This window comes from Natrix helvetica, assembly GCF_964273705.1.
Source record: "Natrix helvetica genome assembly, chromosome: 4".
NCBI lineage: Eukaryota > Metazoa > Chordata > Lepidosauria > Squamata > Natricidae > Natrix > Natrix helvetica.
This window is the reverse complement of record NC_138550.1, coordinates 23,830,402-23,855,615: the sequence shown is the minus strand read 5'-3', so window position 1 is coordinate 23,855,615 and position 25,214 is coordinate 23,830,402. Positions and strand designations below refer to the sequence as shown.

At 36.0% G+C, this 25,214-nt stretch overlaps 1 protein-coding gene across 5 annotated transcripts in view; it reads right to left on the bottom strand.

Moving 5' to 3' along the window:
• Nucleotides 1-6,436: 6,436 nt before the first annotated feature.
• Nucleotides 6,437-25,214, bottom strand: part of PAN3 (poly(A) specific ribonuclease subunit PAN3) — a 72,246-nt gene continuing 53,468 nt past the window's right edge. For 3 of the 5 annotated variants that reach the window (XM_081951410.1, XM_081951411.1, XM_081951412.1), the window contains 7 exons: nucleotides 21,145-21,310; nucleotides 19,924-20,011; nucleotides 14,179-14,318; nucleotides 13,488-13,617; nucleotides 12,096-12,160; nucleotides 10,929-11,067; nucleotides 6,437-9,432 (listed from right to left, as the gene is read on the bottom strand). In XM_081951410.1, the coding sequence (XP_081807536.1) occupies nucleotides 9,292-9,432; nucleotides 10,929-11,067; nucleotides 12,096-12,160; nucleotides 13,488-13,617; nucleotides 14,179-14,318; nucleotides 19,924-20,011; nucleotides 21,145-21,310 (869 nt within the window). In that variant the 3' untranslated portion in view covers nucleotides 6,437-9,291. Of the gene's footprint in view, nucleotides 9,433-10,928; nucleotides 12,161-12,453; nucleotides 12,505-13,487; nucleotides 13,618-14,178; nucleotides 14,319-19,923; nucleotides 20,012-21,144; nucleotides 21,311-25,214 lie in introns of those variants that run through there. The other 2 variants (XR_014175245.1, XM_081951413.1) reach the window with 2 other exon arrangements.

Sequence of the window (25,214 nt, the reverse complement as noted above, 5' to 3'; positions counted from 1 at the left end):
CCAATTCTTAACATCGGATTAATGCTCTGGATTTCTTTCTTTTATTCAGATTGTATTGTGCAACGTTTACTATTTTGAAAACAGCTGCCAATCTAATCTTTTGTAAGGCTGACTTCACACTTTTACTCGTCATTTGTCCTTTTGTGGAAGAGGAACAATTTTACGACACTTTTAAAACAATTTAAACCAAATCTGGTACCCTTCTGGATGAAGAGGCATAGTTCAGCAATGCTATTTGCAGCTAGCTGAAAACAGAAACACTGACTTTGAACAAGAAGAAACAAATTTGAAAAAGTGGCCCAACTAGATATTTAGCTGGCTCTATCATTAAACAGAGGGAAGCAACTGCCTCATATTAGCAATTATTGAGGGCCAGCACCCCAAGTGTCTTTTTGGGTGTCTCAATTTGAGGACAGAGCATACCCTCATACCTGTAGAAGTAATTCATTCAGTAATTCTCATACCTATAGAACTACAGGTAATCCTCAACTTACAAATGTTCATTTAGTGACCATTCAAAGTTACAAGACTACTGAAAAAAGTGACTTAAGACCGTTTTTCACACTTACGACCATCAGCATGCATGAGCCCCTATCCAATAGTTGAAAGTAACATAAATAGGAGGAGGAAGGGGAATTATGTATGTTGCCTTATTACAATAATGGTAGGAGAGAAATATAGTACAGAAGAAGAGCTATTTCCTGGAGGGAATGAAAATCTTGTGCATTGATCTCCCCAATTCTTAACATCAGATTAATGCTCTGGATTTCTTTCTTTTATTCAGATTGTATTGTGCAACTGGCAAATGACTCATATTTATGATGGTTGTAGTGTCCCAGGGTCATGTGATCACTTTTTGCAAACTTCAGGCAAAGTCATGGGGAAGACAAATTCATTTAACAACTGTTATTACTAACTTAACAACAGTGGCAAGAAAAATGTCATAAAATGGGGCAAAATTCACTTAAGAAATGTTTCACTTAGCAAGGGAAATTTTGGGCTCAATTGGGGTCATAAGTCGAGGACTAACTTGTAATTCATTACAAGCTTTCTACAGGTCTAATATAAGGTGTCATTAAAGAAACATACTGTAGTATACCTTAGACTAAATAAATATGCATACAATTGCTTTTTTTAAAAAAAAAATGTTATTTTGAAGGCTATAGAATTTAGCTTAATGCGCTGATAGAATAACAAACATTTCTATATGTATTTCTTTATATTATATTCAGATTTTATATTATAAAATAGCAAATGACAACATAGGAAGATGGATTATTTTAAGTTTAGCCTATTGAGGATAAAACTAGTATCCTAATGTAGCTAATCCATATGGAATGGGAAGGCTAAGAAATCTCTTTCTGAAGTGCTGCTGAATTGAAAATTGCTGGTGCTATTTCAGCTGTAACGTTTATATAATGCTAAAACCGTCCTGCAAGCTTCACTCACACTGAAGGTTGGGTAGCATTGTTTTGGTTCATTAATGAACCACTGGATATTCATCTGTCAAAGGCACTCATGTTAAGTCATGCTTACATTCCACTGACAGTAACGAAGCTTAGATTATGCCTAAATTTGCTTCACTGGGGTCAGCCAACAGTTCTTGGCTTAAATCCTATTCCAATTATTTTGAATGAAGCTTCATTGAACTCCAATGGAGTTCACTTCTGAGGAAACTTGCATAGTATTACACTGTTAAGCGTGTTTTGATTTGGGAGCATTGGGTCATGATATTAAAGTATACTTCATGAGAAACTAAGAATTTTGGGTTGGAATTTAATCTTTATTTTAGGCTATTGGTTATAAATGGAGTATTATATACTTTATTCATTAAACATGAAACTCGGCCAACTGAATATTCAAAAATGCATTACAAATACCATTGACTGGTGCTAATGGTTGATACGGTTTGCTGCCAGCGTCCTACGTATCAACCAAGTACCTTCTTAAAATGTAAGATGTTCCGAGTCGCACAGTTTTTTGCAGTTCTGCTGGTGTTATTGCAGGAAGCTGCAATTTGTTGATGTATCTTGTAAAATTCTTGGACATGGGGCCAAGTGCCCCGATGACAATGGGTATCACTGTTACATGCTTCATCCATAGCCGTGTAGTTTCGATGGCCAGGTCGTGATATTTCATTATTTTTTCTCGTTCTTTTTCTTCGACTCTGGCATCTCCAGGAACAGCGATATCAATAAACTGTACACTTCGGCCCTCTACAACCGTGATATCTGGCATGTTGGAGTATTATTATTATTATTATTGAAAAACAGTTCTAATGCTTCTAACAAGACTTTGAAAACTGGATGTAAATGCATGTACCTGTACCTTAAGCTTTTAAAGCTATTTTAATGTACTTTTTTGAATTTTCAAAATAAAATTCATTCCAAGCTTTAAAATAATATTTGGGGGAGGGAGAGGGAGAGGGAGCGAGGGAGTGATAGCGCATAAGAATTCAGTCATCTTTTACAGAACTATTTTATTGCTGGTCATTCTTTGGAACAAAACAATCTAAGCATTTTGATCAGGAAACCACAATCTGTCAGAACTTTTCAGAGCACATAGGTCTTTTCTCAAAAATTAAAAATTCATGTTACATAGCTAGAAAAGTGTCAAGAAATGCTAATCCTAAACCTAACTTCTTTGGACAGTCACAATTGACAGTTACACATCTGGCCATAGTTCCCGTAAAGGCAAATACATGAGGATTCAACAGAAGAGAATAGATATACAGTAGTTCAAGGTAGAACTGCTGAATCCTTGGCGCTTTCTGAGCTTGGTTGTTTACCAAACTAATTGTTTGCAGGGAAGCAAACAACTAAACTCAGAGAACAAGAACTCCACAAATGAGCTTCTGTCCTTGGGGAAAGCATCGTTTGTCTCCCTCTAGCCGCTTTTGGTATCTACACATATCCATCATGCCTTCTGTAGAGTTCACAAAGGGATATGGCAGGGACACACTCACAAACTCTAAATCTCAACACCTTGCTCCTCTGTAAGATCTTATGTATTTCAAGGAGGTTAACATTTTCCTCACAACAACCTTCATCAATGTGGAAAGGACTTTTAGAAAGGTATTCCCTCTTAGGAATTGTGAGGGTAGGTCTCTGTCACCATATTCTGTTCATTTTTCTATATACATTCCTGATGCCTTGCAGAGGGTTCATAAAGATTTAAATTTTTATTAACTAATAGAAATTTATGAGTTTTACTAGCAGATGATATATTTTTAAATCTTACACAAATCCCTAAAGGGAAATACTTTAAATATTCCTATTGGGTTTCAGCCTAATTTTTAAAGTGAATTGATAATTACAATTCCACGTCTCTTAAAGAATGTTTCCTCCATACCCAAAATCCTATTATATTTTACTTATCGTCCCCATATTTTGCCCACATTCCTGTGGAAGGCTTTTAATACTGCTTTCTGCTCAAGGAAAAAACAGTTGCACTCTTTGTCAAACATGTATTGAAACCAAGTGCATTAGAGAGTCCTTATCTTGACTCACATGGCATTTGGTGCATCAAAACTGGTGCTTGATATCTGAACATTTAGAAATCTGTTAACTGATAATGCAATGCAATGCTGTAATCTAAGGGATTGCTACTGTAATCTCTGACTAATCCTACTTTGACCCTTATCTCCTTCTGTACTGATTGTAGTAACATGCAAGTCCTTCACTTCAAAGGTTATAACTAGCCCCTAGTAATCTGTGGTTGGTAATCTTTTCTTTCATTGGGAATTTCTTTCAACAGCCAACGATTCAGTCTAGCACAGATGCGTTTCTGAAGCAAACTATCTTTAATCCTTCCCCTTTCCTAGAGTTATATCTACCCTGTTTCCCCGAAAATAAGACCTCTTATAATAAGCCCAATCGGACTTTTGAGCGCATGCACTAAAATAAGCCCTCCCCTGAAAATATTGCAACACAGCAGCAGCCATGAGGTGACCACGCTCGCCGCCTCCTGAACCTCAAAAATAAGACGCCCCCGAAAATAAGGCCAAGTGCTTATTTCAGAGGTCAAAAGAAAATAAGACCCTGTCTTATTTTCGAGGAAACACGGTAACAAATACCTTGTTAGATATTGAACAAAAGGTTGGCTTTCAGCTTCAAGATATGTAAATCAGTGGATCTAATTCTTGTCAATAATTCAACTGCTTATCCAGATTTAGCTGCCATGATGATCGTTTGTCCATGAGTGCAGAAGATACAGTTGACAAACTGGGCAAGTGATATTGTACACTTTTACAAAATTAACATATATCTATCAGTTCAGCATCTTTGTTACTATACTCGGATAAGAAAAACAGGCAGCCTGTTGTACATTACTTCCCCAATACAGAGTTCTTGTGACTAACAATATTTTTTATTAATCAGAATATCTCCTGCCACAGAATATCCTGGTTTTATGAATATCTTAAATATAAAAAAAGAAGAAAATGCAATCTACCAGCTGCCTCACTTCAACTTTAAAAGAATTGCATCACAAATCCTTTATTCTCTTCTTTAACTGCAAAATCTCAGAAATCATTTGTCATATACTTACAATGCATAAACAAATATAGGAAACGGACCTAAAAAAATTAATTGTTTAACATGAAAGTACACTGCTACATTATTACATTCACATTAGGCAGGAATTGACTCGTCAAAATTTTCAATTTTTAAGGCTAATTTTTTAAGAACCTATGAGGTTTTTTTTTTAAAAAAACTTGCAACTCTAGTGATATAAAACTGGCTGCATCTGGTTAATAACAACAATAATTTGCTCTTAGTCTCTCCTTAACTTAAGTTTAGCAGAACCATAGAGTTCTGGACAGTTTGAAAAGAGAGTTTGAAAAACCCTGTTCTACATCTTATCTTATGTCCCTGAGGAATCTACTTCAGAATATTTGACCATCCACTGTTCTGTTATTTAATTTATATCCCAATTATATTTTTGTACGACTCAAGAAGTGCACATTATTTTCTTCACAACCACCTTGGAAGCAGTTAGGGCTGCCTCGCTCAGAATTAAGGCTTCTGTACATAATGAAGAACTAGAATTCAGTCTCCAAGTCAGACTCTAGACAGGAAACTGCAAATTCTACTCCAAGTCTACAATGAGAATGGCCAAACTTTCCTAATTTCACTTTAATACATGCTTTAATCTTTCCCCATACTTAGTGGATTAAAATTGGGAAGTTACACATGCATTCTGGGTCTTTATGTGATAGATGAGCGTATATATTTTTAAAAATAGCTTATTAATTTTTCCTGCCTTTTTATGTCACATAAAGGGCACCAGTAGCTTTTATTTTAATCAGTTAGAAAAAAATTTCTAAGGCAAGGTCTGCATTAAAGAATCAAAAATCTAGATAAATTCATATAATGAAACAATATTGACATTTTTGTATAATTACCTGTTCTGACCCCCCCCCCTTCCTCCTTCGCCCACACAGAACATGCTCCGGAACAATACAAATGAACAGGGTTTATTTTACAAACAGACAGAAAGTTCCGTGGCAGTAAACCACCACGACAAAGCTCACAATGACAAGACACAAAAGCAGCTATCCAGCTTGCTATGTTTCAAGACCAAGACTTCTTGCAGGACTCCTTTGTTGACTGCTGCAAAGGGCGTATCCACAGTCAACCCTTTTATAGCCTGAAGAGGAGTCTCCTGATCAACAGCTGAGAGCCCTTACCACCGATAATTACGCCCACGCTCCTTGCGTCTATGGGCGCGGCGTTAACAAGCGTCCAGGAACTCCCTGTTAATCTCTGACTCACTGTCTCATGACTCCTCCCCACTGCTCCAAGGCATGACATCAGGAGCCCCCCTCCTCTGGCTCTCACTGCTGCTCCATGCCTCAGGCGCCTCCTGGTGGCTGACCAGACTCTCCGATCCCTGCTCAGAGTCGGAACCCTGTCCAGGGTCCTCCACATCCTCCTGAGCCAACTCATAGGGACCCTCACTCTCGGAGTCTGGTGGCAACGGCTCCTGCTGGGCCACAACAATTACCATAGCACAAAGTTTCAGAATTTTTATACTTTACATAAAAATTACAGGGACTGTGCAGGTACAGACGCCTTCACCATCTTTATTTTTGCAAATAACACTTCAACTAATAGAAAATTTCATAAAACTCAATTATAATGTTTTGAATTACTATCAACATTTGTGACAAGAGAATTTGAACAATAGGAAATGAAAATAATTTTTCAGGCACCTTTGATTACTCCGAAGTTTGCACTCAGTTGATATAAGCAGTATATTCTACTACTTGAACGTGGGCAAACATTTCATGTTTTTATTTTCAAATGAACTTCTGTACTTCAAATAGGCAATGTGCCTTTTCAAAGAGTGCGATGTGTAGTCAATCTCCAGGGTAGTGCATGTAATATTGAAAGGAAATAACCATTAACATAAGAAGTAGAACACAACACCCATATCTTTGCTTGCTCAAAGAAGCCATATTATTTCTGGAATTCTTTATTAAAAATACTGCTGTACATGTGAAAAGAATGAAAAACAGGATTAAAAGGTAACACATAGTGGGATCATGACATCAGAATGTAACATACCGGTGCTTTTTAGGGGAAGATACTCACATCTAGAATTTTACTGGGACAAGGGCAAAATGAAAAACAAAATGAAATCACATTATATAACCCCTCCCCCCAAATATTTACAGTGTAGCAGAAAACAAAAGTCCAAACAAGCAAGCTAAAACAGAACCATTTAAATTTAAATTAGTATTACATGATTTCAAAGGTTGTCCATTCTGTGCTTTATACTATAAAAACAGGAAGGTCAGAATTGCTTCCCTGTGTGGAAAAAGTAGGCATTGCTTTTCAAAAATTCTTATTCAGCTTTAGAGATGACATAAGTGACTCTTCCTCTGAATGGAACATGCTGGACAGCCTTCTCACTGGAGAATATACTGGAGTGGTAGATTTCTCCCCCCAAAAAACACCAAGTAGAAAATTCAAAAACATGGACCACATAAAAACAAAACAAAACAAAATTCCATGTTGTTCTATGCATCACCCAACAGCAATTATTTCTAGGTAACAGTTACATATGGAAATTTATTGGCTCTCTGACCTTTCATTTTGTAAAATTTACTTTAAAACAAGTCCTGAGATTACTGGGGCCAAGGAATGGATACCGTGTGCTGACAAAGATTTGCAAAATGCAACTTGTCTTTATGAGGTGGGCCTTGCTTACTTACGCAGCGAGGAGGAGGAGCCTGAAGCCCTGCTTTACCCCTGCCTTTGCATTTCCTGAATTATTGGTCCACAAAATAATCTGTCAAAAACTTTCCAATTGCTGCAACTGAAGAGATGATCCCCTTTCATAAAAAAAAAAGACCAAAACAAAACACAATAGTGGGAAAAAGAAGCCTCAGCCCGCTTATAAATAAAGCATTCAATATTTCTCCTAGAATACAATTACTACTTCTTTTTGTACAAAAGAATTACAATATGATTTTCAAAAACATATAAAAAGACAGCTGCTCTTCATCAAATACATGAGCTAATGATAAAAGACTGGTTCCCCATATTCGTATCTTAAAGTCCCTGTTCCTTATGGTATTAAAAAATAATGTTATGGCAACTGTTATCTTCTAAATAATAAACATTATGGTTTAATTTTTTGCCAGATTAAAATAATTGGCTTTTATTTACTTCAGCTCACTGATTGATACCATTAATTTCAGGCTCCATTGTGTTTAAGTAAAGGTGTTAAGGTGGGCCTTTCTTTTCCAAAGTCTTCATTATGAAGAGCACTGTTTTCTTGTGGATAAATCTAAAGTAAGAGTGTCATCATTAAAGCTTATAAAACTGGAGAGAATTATTAAAAATTTATCTGAAATTACAAATATCAAGAATAAAATGGATGCCAGTATCGTCAGTTGGAAGTGCTTTGAATCTGACACCTTTTGGAGAAAGTTTCCACATTTTCTTCATGGTAAGCACCCAGTGCTATTAAATATTCAGTGCTGGGTTAAGGAGGCTGATATACAGTCTTCACTACCGCTTTGAGAAAGGAAACAAAAAAATAGTCCTATATATTTGGCAGTCATCCGTATCAAAGTGTAGATGTTCTACTATAAATTCCCTTGAATACCCAAGCTTGCAGACAACAGTGGGTCCAGTATTGGAAAGTTAATTAAAGGGGAAAATCCAGACTTGAAGACTGAATGTGTTGCGTATTATCAAAGGTAATATTACTTTGGGCTAAGCAGTGACTGCAAAGGCACAGCAGACCGTCATTCCTCCAGAATCAGACTATAGCACTTCAAAAGCTTTCGATGCCAGACAACTGCTGTGTGTACTTAATCTTCTGAACAGTGTCTCTGTATCTGTATCCAGTGTAAAGTACCATAATAAAGCTGTGGTTCAAAGAACAGAACTTTATACAAAAGAAGGGTACTATAGGTAACTTAAAGGAATACATTCCTGAACTCTCAGGACTGCAACGATTATTTTTTTTTAAAAAGTCTATTAAAAATTGCATAAATGTAAATGTATCTGATTAGCAGGAAAATATAGAAACAGGTATTTTATTTAAAAGGCGCTGGTTGTGTTTAGAACAAATTGGGTTTACCCCAGAAAGTACAGTACACAACTCAAAATGGTGCTGTTTCGCTTTCACAAAGCTTCAGCCAAATAAAAGGGATTTTGTATATGATGTTTCTGAGATATTTTACTTGATTTTTTTTTTGTCTTTAAATACTCATCTTCTCGTTTGATTAATTAATCAAACAGTGGATGGCATGTCATACAGTTTTACAGAGGTTTACAAGCTACACTGTAATTTACAGAACACAATTTCTATGAAATTATTTACCTGGTCCTTTATAGTATTTGGAGTGCAAATAATATCAAAACCAATAGATTGCAGTATATTCAGTGGCAAAAAAAAAAAAAAAATCCCAGAAATGTCTTTGCAAAGAGATTCCCTTAGTAAGATCCAATGTGGCAAAACATCAGGGATCAGAAAAGTCTTTAAAAATTAAAATTAGTGCATATACAAGTGGAAAAAATAAAAGCAGGAGCATCATGCTCTTGATGTGCTCCTTTAAAATAAACTCTTCACAGATAAAGCCTCCAATGGCAGCCAGAGCTCCAGGGTAAGCAAAAACATTCTTCCCTTCAAGTAACAGTGTACCTGACCAGTGCACCATCTCATGGTGTTTTTGTTTCCCAAAATATGAAATGAGATGATGACAATCCGTTGTAGTGCAATTTGCGCTTGGTTCTGTTCCTCAGCAATGTCCTGCATGCTTTTCGGCAAACACTACAACTGGCCGTTTGTGGCTGCAATCAGTTCCTGAAAAGTATTTTCAAAGCAGCGTTTTAGGTCGCTATAAGCCACCACAAGGACACTCTTCTCATCTCTGGAAATGAGGCTTATTTTTTCTGGCACACCAGCATCTAACTGAAATCAAATTGGAGACAATGTCAGGACTACTTGTTAATAGAGCTTAATAATCAGCAACAGTATTGGCAGACAAAATAACTTTTTTTCTCTCTTTCATTTATTATCCCAGCGAAGACAAAAGTAACTTTTGATTTTATGACAGCATTCAGTCTTTTTGGGGATAGGAGCCTATCAGGATGGCCTTAGGAATCTTTGCCCACTTTTTGCCTAGCAAAAGCACTCCATATCTATCAGATTGTGAGGGCATCTCCTGATTTATCTTGGATTGGTTTTTTTATATCTCAAAAGTCTAGCATTTAAACAGGGGTGCCTGGACTTTTTATATCCACTGTATATATCTAAATCATTGAACTGAAATATTCAGTTTTGAAGAAACAATGATTCAGATGTTAAAAAGCATAACATATAAGAAGTAAAGCTTAAATTAGTCTTTTAATTTAAAAATTAAAATAATTCATCATAAAAATTTATTCAATGTTTACTGGACGCCTCAAAATGTTTTAAAGTGATTGGATGTTGAATTTTTGCTAGTTGGTATTGTATGAAATGTGAACACTCTTTAACCCATACATTCACATCTTGTTCAACTATAACTTCAATTTTATTTCAAATTATCATTTTGTCATTACATAATATTATAAATATTCAACTTATATGATATGGTATTGAATATGATATTGAATTATGTTTCCAAAATGCTGAAAGTTTTAACAACCCAGCAAAGATAAATGAAAATAAATGTTTATTCATCTGATTTTAAAGGATGGGGTTTTGGATATAGTCTATTATTTAAAATTCTTTCTGCTTTATAAATCAGAAGATGGAGCAATATATTTCCATATGTACAGTATGTGTAGATTTAGTGATAGGTTTAAATGGAATTAGTTTTATACTGATATGTGTCTCTTTTCTTCTTTTCCCCATTAGCCTTTTTCCTTCTTTTGTCACACTTAAGTTATTTTAATCAGCATAATATATAAATAGGTGGTCTTTATTCCTCACAGTATAACAATCATTTATCTTTTGTTCTCCCTGTTGTTTTTGTACTACATTATTAAAAAAATGAATTTACTGTTGTGTGAAATCAGAGTTTCATCTGTGCTTGTTTTAATTATCAGTTTAAATTAATTCTAAGTATGTAAAAGGAAATAAAACCATAGTTTTTTAAAAAAATTAAAATTGTTGCTTGCAGTCATGTTACATGAATAAAGGAGAGTGTGTGATATGGAGGCTTATCTGCCTGAACTTCCTTACTGCTAAACTATTCTTTCGTGGTTTTTCTGAAGCAGGCCTGTCACATGCGGCATCCAATGGATGAAGCGTTCAAACGACAATTTAAAGTGCCACCATTGAGTCAGGTGACTGCCGAAGGCAATGACAAACGTGCATTTTGAGAGAAATTTGCTTGTGTTCCAAAGGGAGAGAAAAAAGCGAGCGAAAAAGACAATTAATGGATTTGCAATGAATGAAAAAACACTGAAGCTCTAGCTTACCTTGTTAAGACAAGAGATAATGTGACTGAGATCAATCCAAGGAGTACCCGCTTCTGTCACCTGATGGAAAAGATGATCCCTAAAAAGCTTCAGGAGATACCTGTCTCCAGTTTCCGACCATGTCGGATCCTTCTGGAACCTATCATAAAAAAGGGTGATTATATTTCTCATTAAAAGGACACATAGCTCAGTTTACATATATTTTGTTTATATATGTTATATTTAGTTTTAAGAAAAAGAAGTCGTCAGAATTCGAGAGAGCCAAAGCTCATTACGTCTATGGTATAATTTGTAAATGGATTATTACAGGATTTATTGACTTCCTCAATATCATCAGATTCCTAAAATGGGCTGATTTTAAATTAATTTTAAAATAGTCATGCTCTATATATTTTTCTCTCAATGAAATAATCTAGATATTTTGAAGGATGTATCATATAGGCTCTTATATAATAATTCTGTAATTTCCAGCATTCAACATGAAATATTCCATTACACAATTTCACGTTTTGGCATCATTCATTGCTACAGTCAGACTTACAGTGTCCGGGGGAATGCAATCTCTATAAATATCAATTTTTGTTCCCAATCTCCAGAATTGGCACTGTACCACTGTATGCACTTGGAGGCTGTTTGCTGCTGTTGGAAGAAAAAACTGAAATACCTTCCCAAAAAGAAACTAACAGTTTGGAGTTTAAAACAGTTACAAGTTTCATGAAAATGCAGGAAACTGTTAAATTCTATGACGTATTGCCTTGCACTAATTATTTGTAGCTTTCAGACAAAAACCTCAAATCAATATAAGATTGTCCCTCCAGACCATATACCTGTGTAGGTATGTGTATGAGTACATATGTATATAAAAATCACATATCGTAAAATTTTGGTGGGGATATTGATGAAAATAACCTACTTAATCCTTTCAGAGCCTGATATACTTTAAAAGTTCACCCTATATCAGGGGTGTCAAACTTGTGTCGTCACAGCATCGTCACGTGACATATAGTGACTTTCTCCTTCGCTAAACCAGGCGAGGGTGTGGCCAGCACGTGACGCATCCAGCCTATGGGCCACGAGTTTGACAGCCTTGCCATACATAATTATTTGAGCCCTCCAGTGGTGCCATTTTTAAAACCATGTAATAATTAAAAATTCTGAATTCCTTACTCTGGTCTTTCATTGATTGTTCCCAATTTTGCAAGAAGACGAAATAATCTTCCATTCTGAACTTCCTGTAAAACAAGATATTAGACACAGCTTGGCCTGAGACAAAACAACAGCAGCAACAACAACAGATATCAAGAATACTACAAATTAAAAGAAAACCCAATCTATAAATATTTCAGCCCAATGACAAAATGTCCAGAAAAAAATGTTACGTATCTATTCAAATTTACCAAGAGAGCTAAGTCCTTCCTTCCCTGTGCTGTTAAATCATTTAGTTCATCATTTGTAAGCCCTCCAATGCTAATACTAGCTACAATGATAAAATGGCAGCACCGATTATAACTGAAATCACACATACCTATAGAAGATAGGATATGGTGAGGCACTTGATGCAGTAATTTCCTGAATCCTACAAAAAATATTCACTTAATGTCAAGTAAGTCAAGATAATATATAGGCAAGACTTTCAGAACCATGACACCTACATCCTATTGTAAAGATTATAGTTCCCTCACTATCACAGAACTTGAAAGTGCCATGGCCACAATTCCAGTGAAGGAAGGATGTGATCCTAATGAGGAATAGGATTAGGGCTCATTAGATTTTTTTTAAAAAAAAACGGATACAAGAACCCTAAGAACTCTAAAACAATTTATTGAGTAAGCTGACTTGAGTAATATGCAGAATACGAGTACTAAAGTTATAACTCCATCCCTAAGAAAAAGTTATAACCCTTAGTGAGTCTTTAGACCAGAAAAGAAAAGAGAGAAACGACTGAACCAGTTAGCAGTATATATGAAGTGAATAGCCGGGAAAAGAACATCTGACAAAATTAGTTATACAAAGGGGAGTACTTTTTCACAGATTTTACTAAAACTACTGAACTGTCAGACCAAGGGGCAATTATGGCCATATTGTGTAGATGGTTTTTGTATGATACAAATTCATCAAGGATAAAGCAATTTGCTAAAACAAAAAACCCCCCAAAAATCCAATTATTTTTTTGTAACAATGGCTCTATATTATTCCTATTAGCTGAGACTACAAACTTCTGAATATATTATTTCCAAACATAAAATAATAGCACCCTGATATCCTGTTCATAGTTTCCTATCCATCTATGTGGCCACCGTACAAACAGGATGCTGTTAGCAGAAAGGCCACTGACCTAATCCAGCACGGTTGCTTATACGAACATAGGCTGGAAACCCAATGATCCCCTTGAAAAATATTGTATATTTTGTGTGTTGGTTTTATAGCTAGTAGAAGTAAATCTGCATACCTATGATATTCTAAAAATGCCTTGAAACAAGCTAAATCCATTTGCACACAGCCAATCTAGGGGAAAAAATGACTGTAGACTGCAGTGTAAGGTACGTTAAGGTATTTTACCTTTGCAAGATCTTCTTCTATAACATCGTTCCTCATTTGGGCAGCATCCAACTGAGTATAGAATCTTGCACCAATCATAGGCATTATATCATTTACACTTCGAAGCCTGTTTTGGTCAGTCAGCAAATATCTATCAAAAGAAATTCCTACAAGTGATTAAAACTGGATTTTTAAGGAAAATTCTTGACAATGAAAGTATTTGTTACTCTACAAATTATAAATACGGAGTCAAATGCAACCAGTATATGTGGTGTGGGCAAATAAAAGATTTCAAGTGAACTTTCATTGAAATTCAGTGAATAAACAGCAGGTTTTCCAAAAGCCAAAAGTCACCCAGTGAATTTCATGGTAAATCTGGAATTTTAACTTAAATTTAACCTCCTGCATTAAACAGGCACATCAGCAAATGTAAATGATTATAGATTGCCAAAATTTGGAGTTAAAGATAGAGCGGATTCCTGTGCGTGTTTTAAAAACGCAGTACTGCCATTTTATGTTAATTAAAATTGGACTTTATTTTTCCGTATTGGTGGGTGATTGAGTTTTGTTCTACAACTCCTCAAAGACACTCTTCTGGGTCTCTATCTTCACGAAGAATTCTTTTCATATCAAAATATCTATGATAGAGCAATTTATACACACATATTTTGCACAAATAAGGTACTATTACTCTATAATCAAGTTTTCTTACAAAATAAGATTCTTCAAATCAGAGGAATAGTTGATTGTCACCAGTTCCATTGCTTTCTGCAAATTCTCTCTCTGAATTCCTGCCAAAGAATTGCAAGCCAAAGCCAGCACAACCTTCCCGAGAGAGATCAAATCTGCTTGCTACAACATAAACATAAACAAAAACACACACACGTTCATTCACTGAGATCTGAAATGCACTTCATGCTTTCTTAACACTTTACGATAAATATGCTATACAAATGATAATTTATAATGATAAAAATGAACAAAATTTCATACCGTGTTTCCCCAAAAATACGACAGGGTCTTATTTTCTTTTTACCTACAAAATATGGCTTGGGCTTTATTATGGGGGGTTTATTCCAAATGCCAATGAATGGCACTCTGCACGGCTGGAGAGAGGGGTTACATGAGCGGCTGTTCCGCTGTCGCTCACCCGCCTCCCAGTCTCAGGATGCATGGCCCAGCTCTCATTACAGAGCCAGGGCTCTTTCGGCAGTGGCCTCTCTGGGCGTACGCTCTATAGTTGTGGGCCAGCTGCCTGCAGAGCGTACAACCATAGAGCGTGCTCCCAAAGCGGCCACTGCCGAAAGAGTCGGGTTGAAAGCCGCGGAAAAAGCCAGGCTGGGATGGCGGCGGCAGAGGTGCCCTGGCTCCATAATGAGAGTTGGGCCATGCATTGTGAGGCTGGGAGGCAGGTGAGCGAAAGCGGAACAGTCGCTCGTGCAACCCTCCTCTTCAGCCGTGCAGAGTGCCATTCACTGGCATTTGGAAGGTGCCAAGCCGCAGGAGCCGGGTGGCGGCGAACATGCACTCACGCAGCTTGGCGATACCCCTAGGTCAGTGAATGGCACTGTGCCTGGCTGCAAAGGGGGTTTGCCGGGTGGCTGCTTGTGAGCATGGTCACTTCATGGCTGTTGTGTTGCGCTGCTGCGACAGCGCAACACAGCCATTCGCCCATGAGGCTGTGCCCGGCTCTTTGGGAACCTGCTCGCAAGAGAGCAGCCGTGTGGCAACACCCCTCTTCAGCTGGTCACAGCGCTGCTCACCAACCTAGCAGTATCCCGAAGGCGCCAAGCAATACAATCACCTTTGCCTCCCCCCAGGTTCCTGCAGCTTGGCACCTTCGGGATACTGCTAGGTTGGTGAGCGGCGCTCTGCCTGGCCGGAAGTGGGGGGGGGTTGTCCAGGGGACTTATATGCAGGGGGGGGTTTATATTTTTGCCCACCAGAAAAATGTGGCATGGTTGTATTATGAGGACATGTCGTATTTTCGGAGAAACACTGTAATATATCATCAATTTTTATCTTCTGGGTGATTTTAATAAATACTACTGGTATTTATTAAACAATGGATTCTGCTCTTTCCTTAAGCCAATTTCCATCTCTGTGGAAAGATTTTGCTTCTTACCAGATATTCTTCATTAACCTTTAACAAGTATCGTTCATCAGTTAGAAACTTGTAATTCAAAGCACTTTCATTAACTGCAAACCACCTTTTTCAAAGGCTTTCTACATCCTTCAAAAACATCACAGATACACAGAATGTTGAATGAATATTTAGGATTATGATAACCCATTGATTCTTTATTACTTTTATGTTGTTTGTACATTAATAGTGATGATCAAATATTAACATGAGTCAATTAATCATGTTGTATTCCTAATAATATTACCCTTTTAAATAAAGACAAACTCTCAAAAGTAACATAATGAATTATTCTTAATATAGTGGCTGGATTCACACATCATGATAAAAAGAATTTGGTTTTGTTCTGATTTAATCTGATGTGTAAATTCAGCCATTTTATCTTACAAACCATCATTTACGGATTAGTCTAAATCAGGCCACAGGAACTATGATTGACAAACTAACTAACCAAACACTCAGTATTGCCTCACACAACAAGATGAGCAGCATATAAATTTGATTGACAGATAAACAAAAAAATGAATGGTGGTTTAGCATAATATGTGACTGCAAACACCCTGCAACTGTGTTGAACTATCTAAAATACTTCCTACAAAAGACGGAAGAATAATCACCAGAGTCCCAAATTTTCCAAATGCACTTGAATGTTCAAATAATTCTTCCTCTAGTTTTCTAAGGATCCTATATGAAATTCAGTGCTTCTACTTACATCCTTTGCAGTTCGTGTGATCTTATTCATTTTCATTAAATGAAAAATGAAGTAATAATAATCACTGAACAATTCCTTATCAGGACCATATATTCCCTGATGCTTCATTAAAAAATGGTCTTGGTGCAATTTTAAGTAATATCAAATGCAGAAGGGTAGAAATACAACATGCGCCCATTCAATTAATGCTGTCAGCTATTTTGATGTTTATGTCTATAATGATGCAAAATATGGTCCAGTTTTCCTTCACACTCATTGTTTCTTACCTCCACATATTTTTCCTTTTGGTTGCATTCTTTTATTTTTCCCCTCAATTATGTTTCTTCCTTTCAATATTTGTTTTTTCCTCTGATTCTATGATTCTATTTATGTCCATACTGTACAGCAGTCTTTATTCATGTGGCTGAAACAGACTATGAAAAATAGACTGCAAGAAACAATGCATGCTTTTCTTATGGCCTTTCTAATTCATCTGTCGCTCCTATTCTTTCCGAATTCAATGTGCAAGATAATATAGTGTAATGGGGTTGTTCTGGACAAGCAAAACACTTTCAAGGATCTATGTGCTATGTAATCTTTCATTCTGATTAAATAAGCATCCTCAATTTCAAAAGAAAAGTATTACTGAATATTACTGATAGTAGGAATAAGTATATACCGTTTCCCTGAGAATAAGACCTCCCCAGATAATAAGCCCAATCAGGCTTTTGAGCACATGCGCTAAAATAAGACTTCCCCCCAAAATAAGCCCTCCCTGAAAATATTGTAACACAGCAGCAGCCATGAGGTGACCAAGCTCACCACCTCCTGCACCTCAAAAATAATAAGACCTGCCCAAAAATAAGGCCAAGTGCTTATTTCGGGGGTCAAAAGAAAATAAGACTCTGTCTTATTTTCGGGGAAACACGGTATTAGTTACTCAATAACTTGAGAATTAAGCTTCACTTTTAGCTTTCTCTTCTGTCATTAAAAATATGATATGAGAATAAAAGGATAAGATAATTCCACAAGCATTTATTATATATAATGATGAATTCAGGAAACATAGCATAAATTGCCTTCAAATTTCTAATAGTCTTATTTAGCTGACAGTTACATAGCTATTTATAACTTGATCTGGTTCTGAAGACTAGCTGTTAACTGGACAGTTAGAAATTTAAATACTAAATTCAATAGGCACAAACGAAAATTCAGACATTAAAAAAATGTATTTCTTAAGTTGTACATATGGTATTTTGGCCTGCAGGAAAACTGAAACAATTAAATAGAAGCTAAGATATTGAGCATCATATAGTCCAAATTCCAATATCAAGGTAATACCTTTATATGGCCAAGTGAACCCCAAATATAGGTAGTCCTCACTTAACAGTAATTAGGGCCAGAGTTTCTGTCACTAATGATGTGGTCATAAAGCATTTAACATGGCCATACTGCTTAGCAACAACAGTGCTGGCAGCTTCTGGTTATTGTCATTAAGCAAACCCTGTGTAGGTCATTAAGTGAGGATCTCACAAGACTGGGATTCCAACTTCCTGCCAGCTTCTCCATCAACTTGGTGGGGAAGGTTTAAAAAAACATGATCGCAAGGCCCCAGGGGCACTGTGACAGCTAATACTTCAAGAACCAGATGTAAGTACCATTAATTCAGCACCATAGAAAAGTTTGAATGGCCACTGAAGGCGTGATTGTTAACCAAATACCTCCTGTAATATGTAAAGTCTCCTTGATTTCTCCATAAAAGTTTCAACTTAAATCCATTAAAATCCTTATTTTTTTTAAAAAAAACCATTCTCAGATTTGTTCCCATTTTACTGTCTGACATAGCTTAATTAGTGTGCAGCAGAAATATTCTAGGTGATAAAAAGACTTTCAGAAGTGGACTCCGTTACTGGATTATATTGCCACAAATCTTAAAGGCAGGTTAAAGAAAAGCTGCCTGCAATCAAAGAACCTCAGCCAATTTTTGACAGTAGTTTAATAAATATTTTGTGAAGACTGGCAAGAGATTTGGGGTCTCAATTTCCCTTTGCGGCCTGACATGTACAATATTCTGGAGATGGTTCAGGTGGCCATTGATGTATTTCAATGCCCTGTCAGCAATGCTTTCACATTTGGGATTGAGGCTTGTCACCAATTCTGATCTTAACATTTCAATCAATATCTCTTTCTTAAGATAGTTAGAAGATATATTCCTTTTTTCCTTCACTATCTGAAGACATCTCTGACTTCCAAACTGAGAGACTACTACAGTGCACTGCTAGAGAGAACAGTATGAATAGTGAAAATGGACTCTAAAAGACAGTTTAATTTTTACCTACTGTATGTTATGTGCACTATAAAAATCAAAGAGTAGGAAAAAAAGGTCCACTTCTCTTATATCTGAGAAAAAATTAGTATCATATGTATTCTGTCTAAGTGTTTCTGGGTTGAGTGCAAGGTAGTTCACATATTTCACTGTAACAAACTTTTTTTTAAACTTACCACATTATATATTGCTCCTTTAACTGAAAACAGGGGAGTACAGAATTTATCAAGAAAAATTCAAGGAAACACATGAACATTTTTCAGAGGTGAAGATTTGGGACAAATTCCCGTCATTTAAATTTGGACGTCATTCAGATTTGGAAAGTATTTTTTGATTAAGATTGAAAAGATTTAGATAATAACTACACAGGAATAAATATACATATATTTGCTGATTTTTAAAAGCCAGTAAAAAAAATAAAGGCTTAAAACATGCAGATTTGCTACATATCTAATATGTATGCATGTATACATACTAGTAATTTCCAATTCCTAGTTTTAGGTATGGTGACATCCTACTACGAAAAGAAAAAAAGCAGCATTTTCCCATGCAATCTAGATATGGTCAGTGTGATGATGAAAACCAAGACAGGTATGATGAAGATGACTTTCCTGTTCCATCCTTGCCCCCTCTCAATCATGAAAGGCCTCTCAAGTACCTGTGACAGCGGTACTTTCCACTGGACTAATAGAGAGGGTTACAGCTTGATTTTCTGGGTTATCCCTCCATATCAACAGATCCACACCCTATGAGAGGCTTCTGGATAGACTGGGAATGGGAAGAAAGCATAGGAAATAATTTCTTGCCTAGTCTTGTCTATAGGCTTTTGTTTTCACAAAAATAGGTTCAACATGATTTTTCACCTTTGCCATTGCCAAGTAGCTTCACAGTATATAAACTCTTTTTAAAAAATTATATGCCCTTATCAATTTTAACACCATCTATCAGAACTTATTCCTTGTCATGCTTGTCCCAATCTGGTTTGCAGAATCTGCTTCAGAATTATACATTCCTTATTGGTAGGACCTGTCTACTTTTTGTCTGATTATAGTGAGAATAGTGCCAAAAATTACAATGACAACCAATAAAAATCTTAAATTACCAACATATACATTAAGATAGTTCGTGAATTAACATTGCCAAAGGTTTATTAGCAGCAAGCATCACAGCAGCTACGTACAGGAAATAAAGAAACTTCATACATAAAAAAAAACATGACAGGTACTCCAAGATAATCGCCAACAAATATTCAGTGAGCAAATAATATAAGATTAGGGATGCAATATTGAGATCTTACCTGATATTGGGCCATTAGAGCCAAAGGATTATTTTGGCTGTTATCAAATGTTAATACATCAAAGACTCCAACGCAATTCACTCTCAACCTTCAGGATAAAAGCGTTATAGAAAAAAAAGTTTATAAACTCCTCTGTTCACCTCCTCTACAATCTCTTCAATAATTCCATAGAAATGTTTAGTTAAGCCACTACCGTTAGTAAATTAATATTATCATATTAATAGGATAATATCACATTCTAAAAATGTATGGTTTGCGATTCATGTGAGCTGGACAGAATATATAAATGAACAGGTAGGCAAGGAACACACAATAGAACAGTGTTTGTGCGCTTTCTTTCTCTTGCTATTCAAGAAGAAATTGTGTCACAGAATGCTGTATATTACCCTAGAGTCTAGACAATCAACATTAGAAAGATACGTTGTAAGTTTATGTCTACACTTCTACCCCTTATGCTTTGCATGTTTATGAAGATGTCAGAATAAGTATTACTACTGACGCAGCTTCAAAAATTATTGAATTTTTTAAACCAAAATCCTTCAAATGTTATATCACTTGATACTTAAGATTATTAGATTAAGACTGCAATTATAGGAAACTATTTGGTAATAAATGGTACTCAGAACTGTATATCCATAGGCTTGGAACCCCACAATTCCAATAGCTACTAGAATTAGATATACAGGTCCTCAATTTACGACAATTGAGCCCAAAATTTCTGTTATTAAGTGACACATTTGTTAAGTGAGTTTTGATTTTCCTGCCATGGTTGTTAAGTGAATAACTGCAGTTGTTAAGTTAGTAACACAGTTGTTAACGGAATTGGGGTTCTGCATTGACTTTGCTTGTCAAAAGGTCTCTTTTTGTCATGACCTTGGACACAGACACTGCCATAAATGAGAATCAGTTGCCAAGCATCTGAATTTTGATCACATGACTATGGGGATGCTGCAATGGTCACAGCTGTGAAAAGTGGTCATATGTCACTTTTTTCAGTGCCACTGTAACTTTGAACAGTCACTAAATGAACTGTCGTAAGTCAACCACTACCTGTATCAAATTCCGTTATAATTAGATATAAATTATTTTAGCCCTATGTCCTATTAATTAGGATGAATATGAAGGACTATATGATTCTTAGCAGAATGGATGCAAAAGGCAAGCTTTTTGGTAGCAAAGCAGGTGGTAGAGATCTGGTAATATATTAGGAAAATGTCTTACCTTGTTTTGCCTGTCACCAGAATCTTTGTGGGATCCATTACTCGACAGGCCAATCCTGCTGTATGAATAGTCCGCAATGCCGAGCTAAGCTGCACAATATAGGCCCAAATCAGGGACTCAGGCAGTAGCCCTGCATGTTGTCGGGGCAGAGGTCCATCATGCTGACCTATGGCAGAATTGGGAATATAAATGAACTCTATATTTGCAGATTTATACTGCATGTGGCAATTTTTAGCTCATAGTAAAACTAAAACTTTTAGGCCTGGCACACATTTTTGCCTTTAAGAAGGGCTTAGGAAGGCTTTTTCAGGGTTGAAAACCATGCCCCTAAGTGTCTATGGAGATTCTCAGTTATCCGGGTCGTAGTTGTCCTAAAGATGCTTTTTCAAGAGGCAACTTGGAAGACATTGCTTCTTCTTCAGCTTCTTGGATGAGAAGTGAAACACCTTCAAAGAAAAACCAGAAGGTCCAGTTGACTTTGCCTCTAAGCTTGCTGAAATGTAAGGTACTCATTCCTCCATTAAAACAAAAAAGCTGAAAGGGTCCCCCAACCTAAAATCAGGTCCAGTTTGGATGCTGTTACTTCCTACCTTCATTCTGTAGTCACATAACATTTGGTGTGACCCTTGAATACAAATGCACTAATGTTCCTTAAAGGTTGTACTGAATGAACTATTATATTCTGTCACAAGACATGTGAATCAGTCCTTTTGGGTGTGTTGTTGCAGCTTTTTCACAATCCAGTATCTTCTAGAGATGTTGGGACAGAGAGTTCTGGAAAACATATCTGGGGGCTGCCAGGCTGAGAAAAGCTATGTCGCTTGTTTTAGCAACAGTGTTTAGCAATGTTGCTAAACAGGTATACTTGTTTAGACTGGGTATGCAGGAAAATATCAACTGCTGAAAAAGTTACTACTTGGGAGAATTATTACCATTATAACCTGTTTATAGATTTACCAAAAACTACTTTTGTTTACTTTATGAAAGAGGCTCATGAATTATAAGGATTTTTTAAGTGTAATTCTTAAGTTGAAGACATGTATACTGATTAAACAAAGCATGCTATGCATACAAATAAAAACACTATGGCAGATGACATCATTGGCACAAGCTATGCTTTTGTTCTGCTTTTCCATTAAAAAAAATAGACTCAAATTAATCAACACTAATTACAAGGCTTGTATAAGAAAAAATACATCCCAAAATTTCAAAATCCATTAAACATATGACTTGAATGTATTTGGAATGTTGCATATTTTTCTTTTTAGAATATTTGTCTTATGGTTTAAATTAATTTATTTGAACTATAATTATTTTTATTTTGCCCTCTATCTTATGGAAATAACAATTGGGGATAAACTAAAATGATAAATACAATAGGAATGGAACATTTAAAAACCATGTGTGGTAAAATAAGTAGCAAATAGGACCAAGAATCAATGAGTGCTGAATAAGTAATAAATACAAAAGTCATTCACCAAAGTTGATTGATAGATCATATAAAGAATTATAGCTAACCATCAATACAAGGAAGACTGAAATATTTAAAAAGAATGGGAATATTGAAAAAGTCATATCTAGATGGGATTCATGATATTCCAAAAGAGACTTAGCGTTTGAAAAATCTAAAGGCAATGTATGACATGGTGCATGAATATGCTGGAAGGAAAAATATTTTGTAATAATCAAAAAGTATAAACAGGTACACTAAATAGCACTAGTGTAAACTCAATTTAGCCATATTTTATTTTGTCTAATGCTTTCATTTTATTTTATTTCTTATTCCTTTTCTATAGTTGCTTATCCTGAAAGGGTTGATAAGATAGCAATTGCACTTAGACTTATATAGCGGTATACAGCCATCTCTAAGCGGTTTACAAAGTCAGCATATTGCCCCCAACAATTTGGGTCCTCATTTTACCCACCTTGGAAGGATGGAAAGCTGAGTCAACCTTGACCGGGTGAGATTCGAACTGCCAAATTGCAGGCAGCCGGCAATCAGAAGTCGCCTGCAGTACTGCATTCTAACCTCTGCGCCACCGTTAATTCAAGTTTTTCACTTTTTTCAAAGTGTTTGAAATACATTACAATATTTTTTTTAAAAAAAAAACCTGATGGTAAGATATTTTGCATCATGAAATATCAGACATCAAAATGATATCAAAAATATCAAAAACTCCAAATGGTGTAAGTTGCAATTCAAATACTTAATTATCACACCTGTTCTCAAAATAACTTCTAGCATTATTCTATTAAAAGTTAAGTTTTTATATGACATTCCATCCCCCACTTTTCAAAACAATTTATATTTGGTGTAAATGTTGCTTGTGCTGCAAACTAACAGAATCTTCTCCTACAACTTTTTTCTTTCAGAATTTTTTTAGCTCAAACTCAAAAGTATTTTGGAATGTTCGTGTACACATCCAAGATGGATTCAGAAGCAGCATTTCCTCAATAAGGGACTTGAGTTTTATGTCAAAATATAACATACTAGCAATTTTTTAAAAAAAGTTTTTTGGACAAATGAGGGAATGCTTGCTTTCCTTAATCTGCAATGCACTCAGGCAATACCAAACATAATTTGTATGTGAAATCAAAAGTACATGATGTAAGCTAATTCAGGGGTCGGCAACCCTAAATACTCAAAGAGCCACAAAAGTCTTAACCGGAAGCCCCCCTTTAAATTCTGGAGCCAACCAGAAGCCGACCAGAAGTCCGGTTTCCACACCATAGAGTCTCCTCCTAGTGCAGCATCCTTTTTCCTCTACCTGTTCTAACTAAAAGCCTATCAATTGTGGAGCTGACCAGAAAACCCACTCCCTGCCATAGACTCTCCTACTGGTGCGTCCTGCTTCTCTCCCCTGCCCCAGCCGAAAGCTCCGCTCAAAGGAGAGGAGTGACAGGGAGCCGCGGTAGAGGGATGAAAGAGCCACATGCGGCTCCAGAGCCGCGGGTTGCTGATCCCTGAACTAGTTCATAAAATGTTTTACTTTTATGGAAACATAATTAATGTTTTATTTACTTCAACCCAGAGATAGGGGCTTGCTATTGTGAAATACATGCAACTTCCTGCACTAACCAATAAGGGCTGACACGTTCAAGGGAAGTTCATAGTATGTGATTGCTGATTATGTTGCTAAGGAAAGACAGTGTTATTAGTTGTGTTTGGTTTTATTTTCATGATTTTGCATCAAAATGTATGCATGTTGTGCTTTATATTTTATGGCGTTATTGTATTTGGTTAATATAATAAAACACAAGCAGGGTAAATTTGGAGGGAGGAATAAAGTGTTTACATTTTGATAAATTATTTTAATTTAAAACATTTCTCCACTCTAGCTTTAATAGTAAGCAATTTCAGGTAAGAAAACAAATTATTTATTTGGAGGTAAGATGTAATACCTTCAGAGCAGTAAGCTAGAGGAAAAAGTCAGGTGAAAAAATAGTTATTGGTAAATCATATTTATACTATATCAAGAAAATTGCATGATGGGTTCAAATATGAGACCAGGAACTATAATCAGTTTAAGAACATTTTTAATGCTTCAATGCACTTAATTAAGTCAAGCCTTTTCATGTAAATATGCCAAATTGTCTTTTGTTTAAAAAGACCACTAAAAGTTTGATTTAGGTTCAACCCAAGCACAATCTTCAGGCAGAATGGGATGAATTGGAACTTGCTTGCTGATCAGCTAGAAAGTAATCCAATAGCTCCCAGGTGTTCAGTTCAGAAATAAATTCAATGTGACATGTCTTGAATTAAAAAAAAACACTTTATACCACATCCTCAACCATAAAATTCTGAAATGTGTTAGAAAGTGACATGGCAAAATAAAAAAAGACCGACCACAGTATGACAGCATAATTTAAAATGTGAAAACAGCTATGTAACCACAGTTCTGTACTTTCAACTGCCAAGGCCAAATTAACAAAAACATTTCTTAAATTATTAGTTCACTGAGAACAAAGTGCATTATATCAAGAGACTCCTCTTAAATTTATAAATAAATACACCCTAAAACTGCAAAGTATAAATTGAAGCACTTAAACAAATGATTTTTCTTCCCACA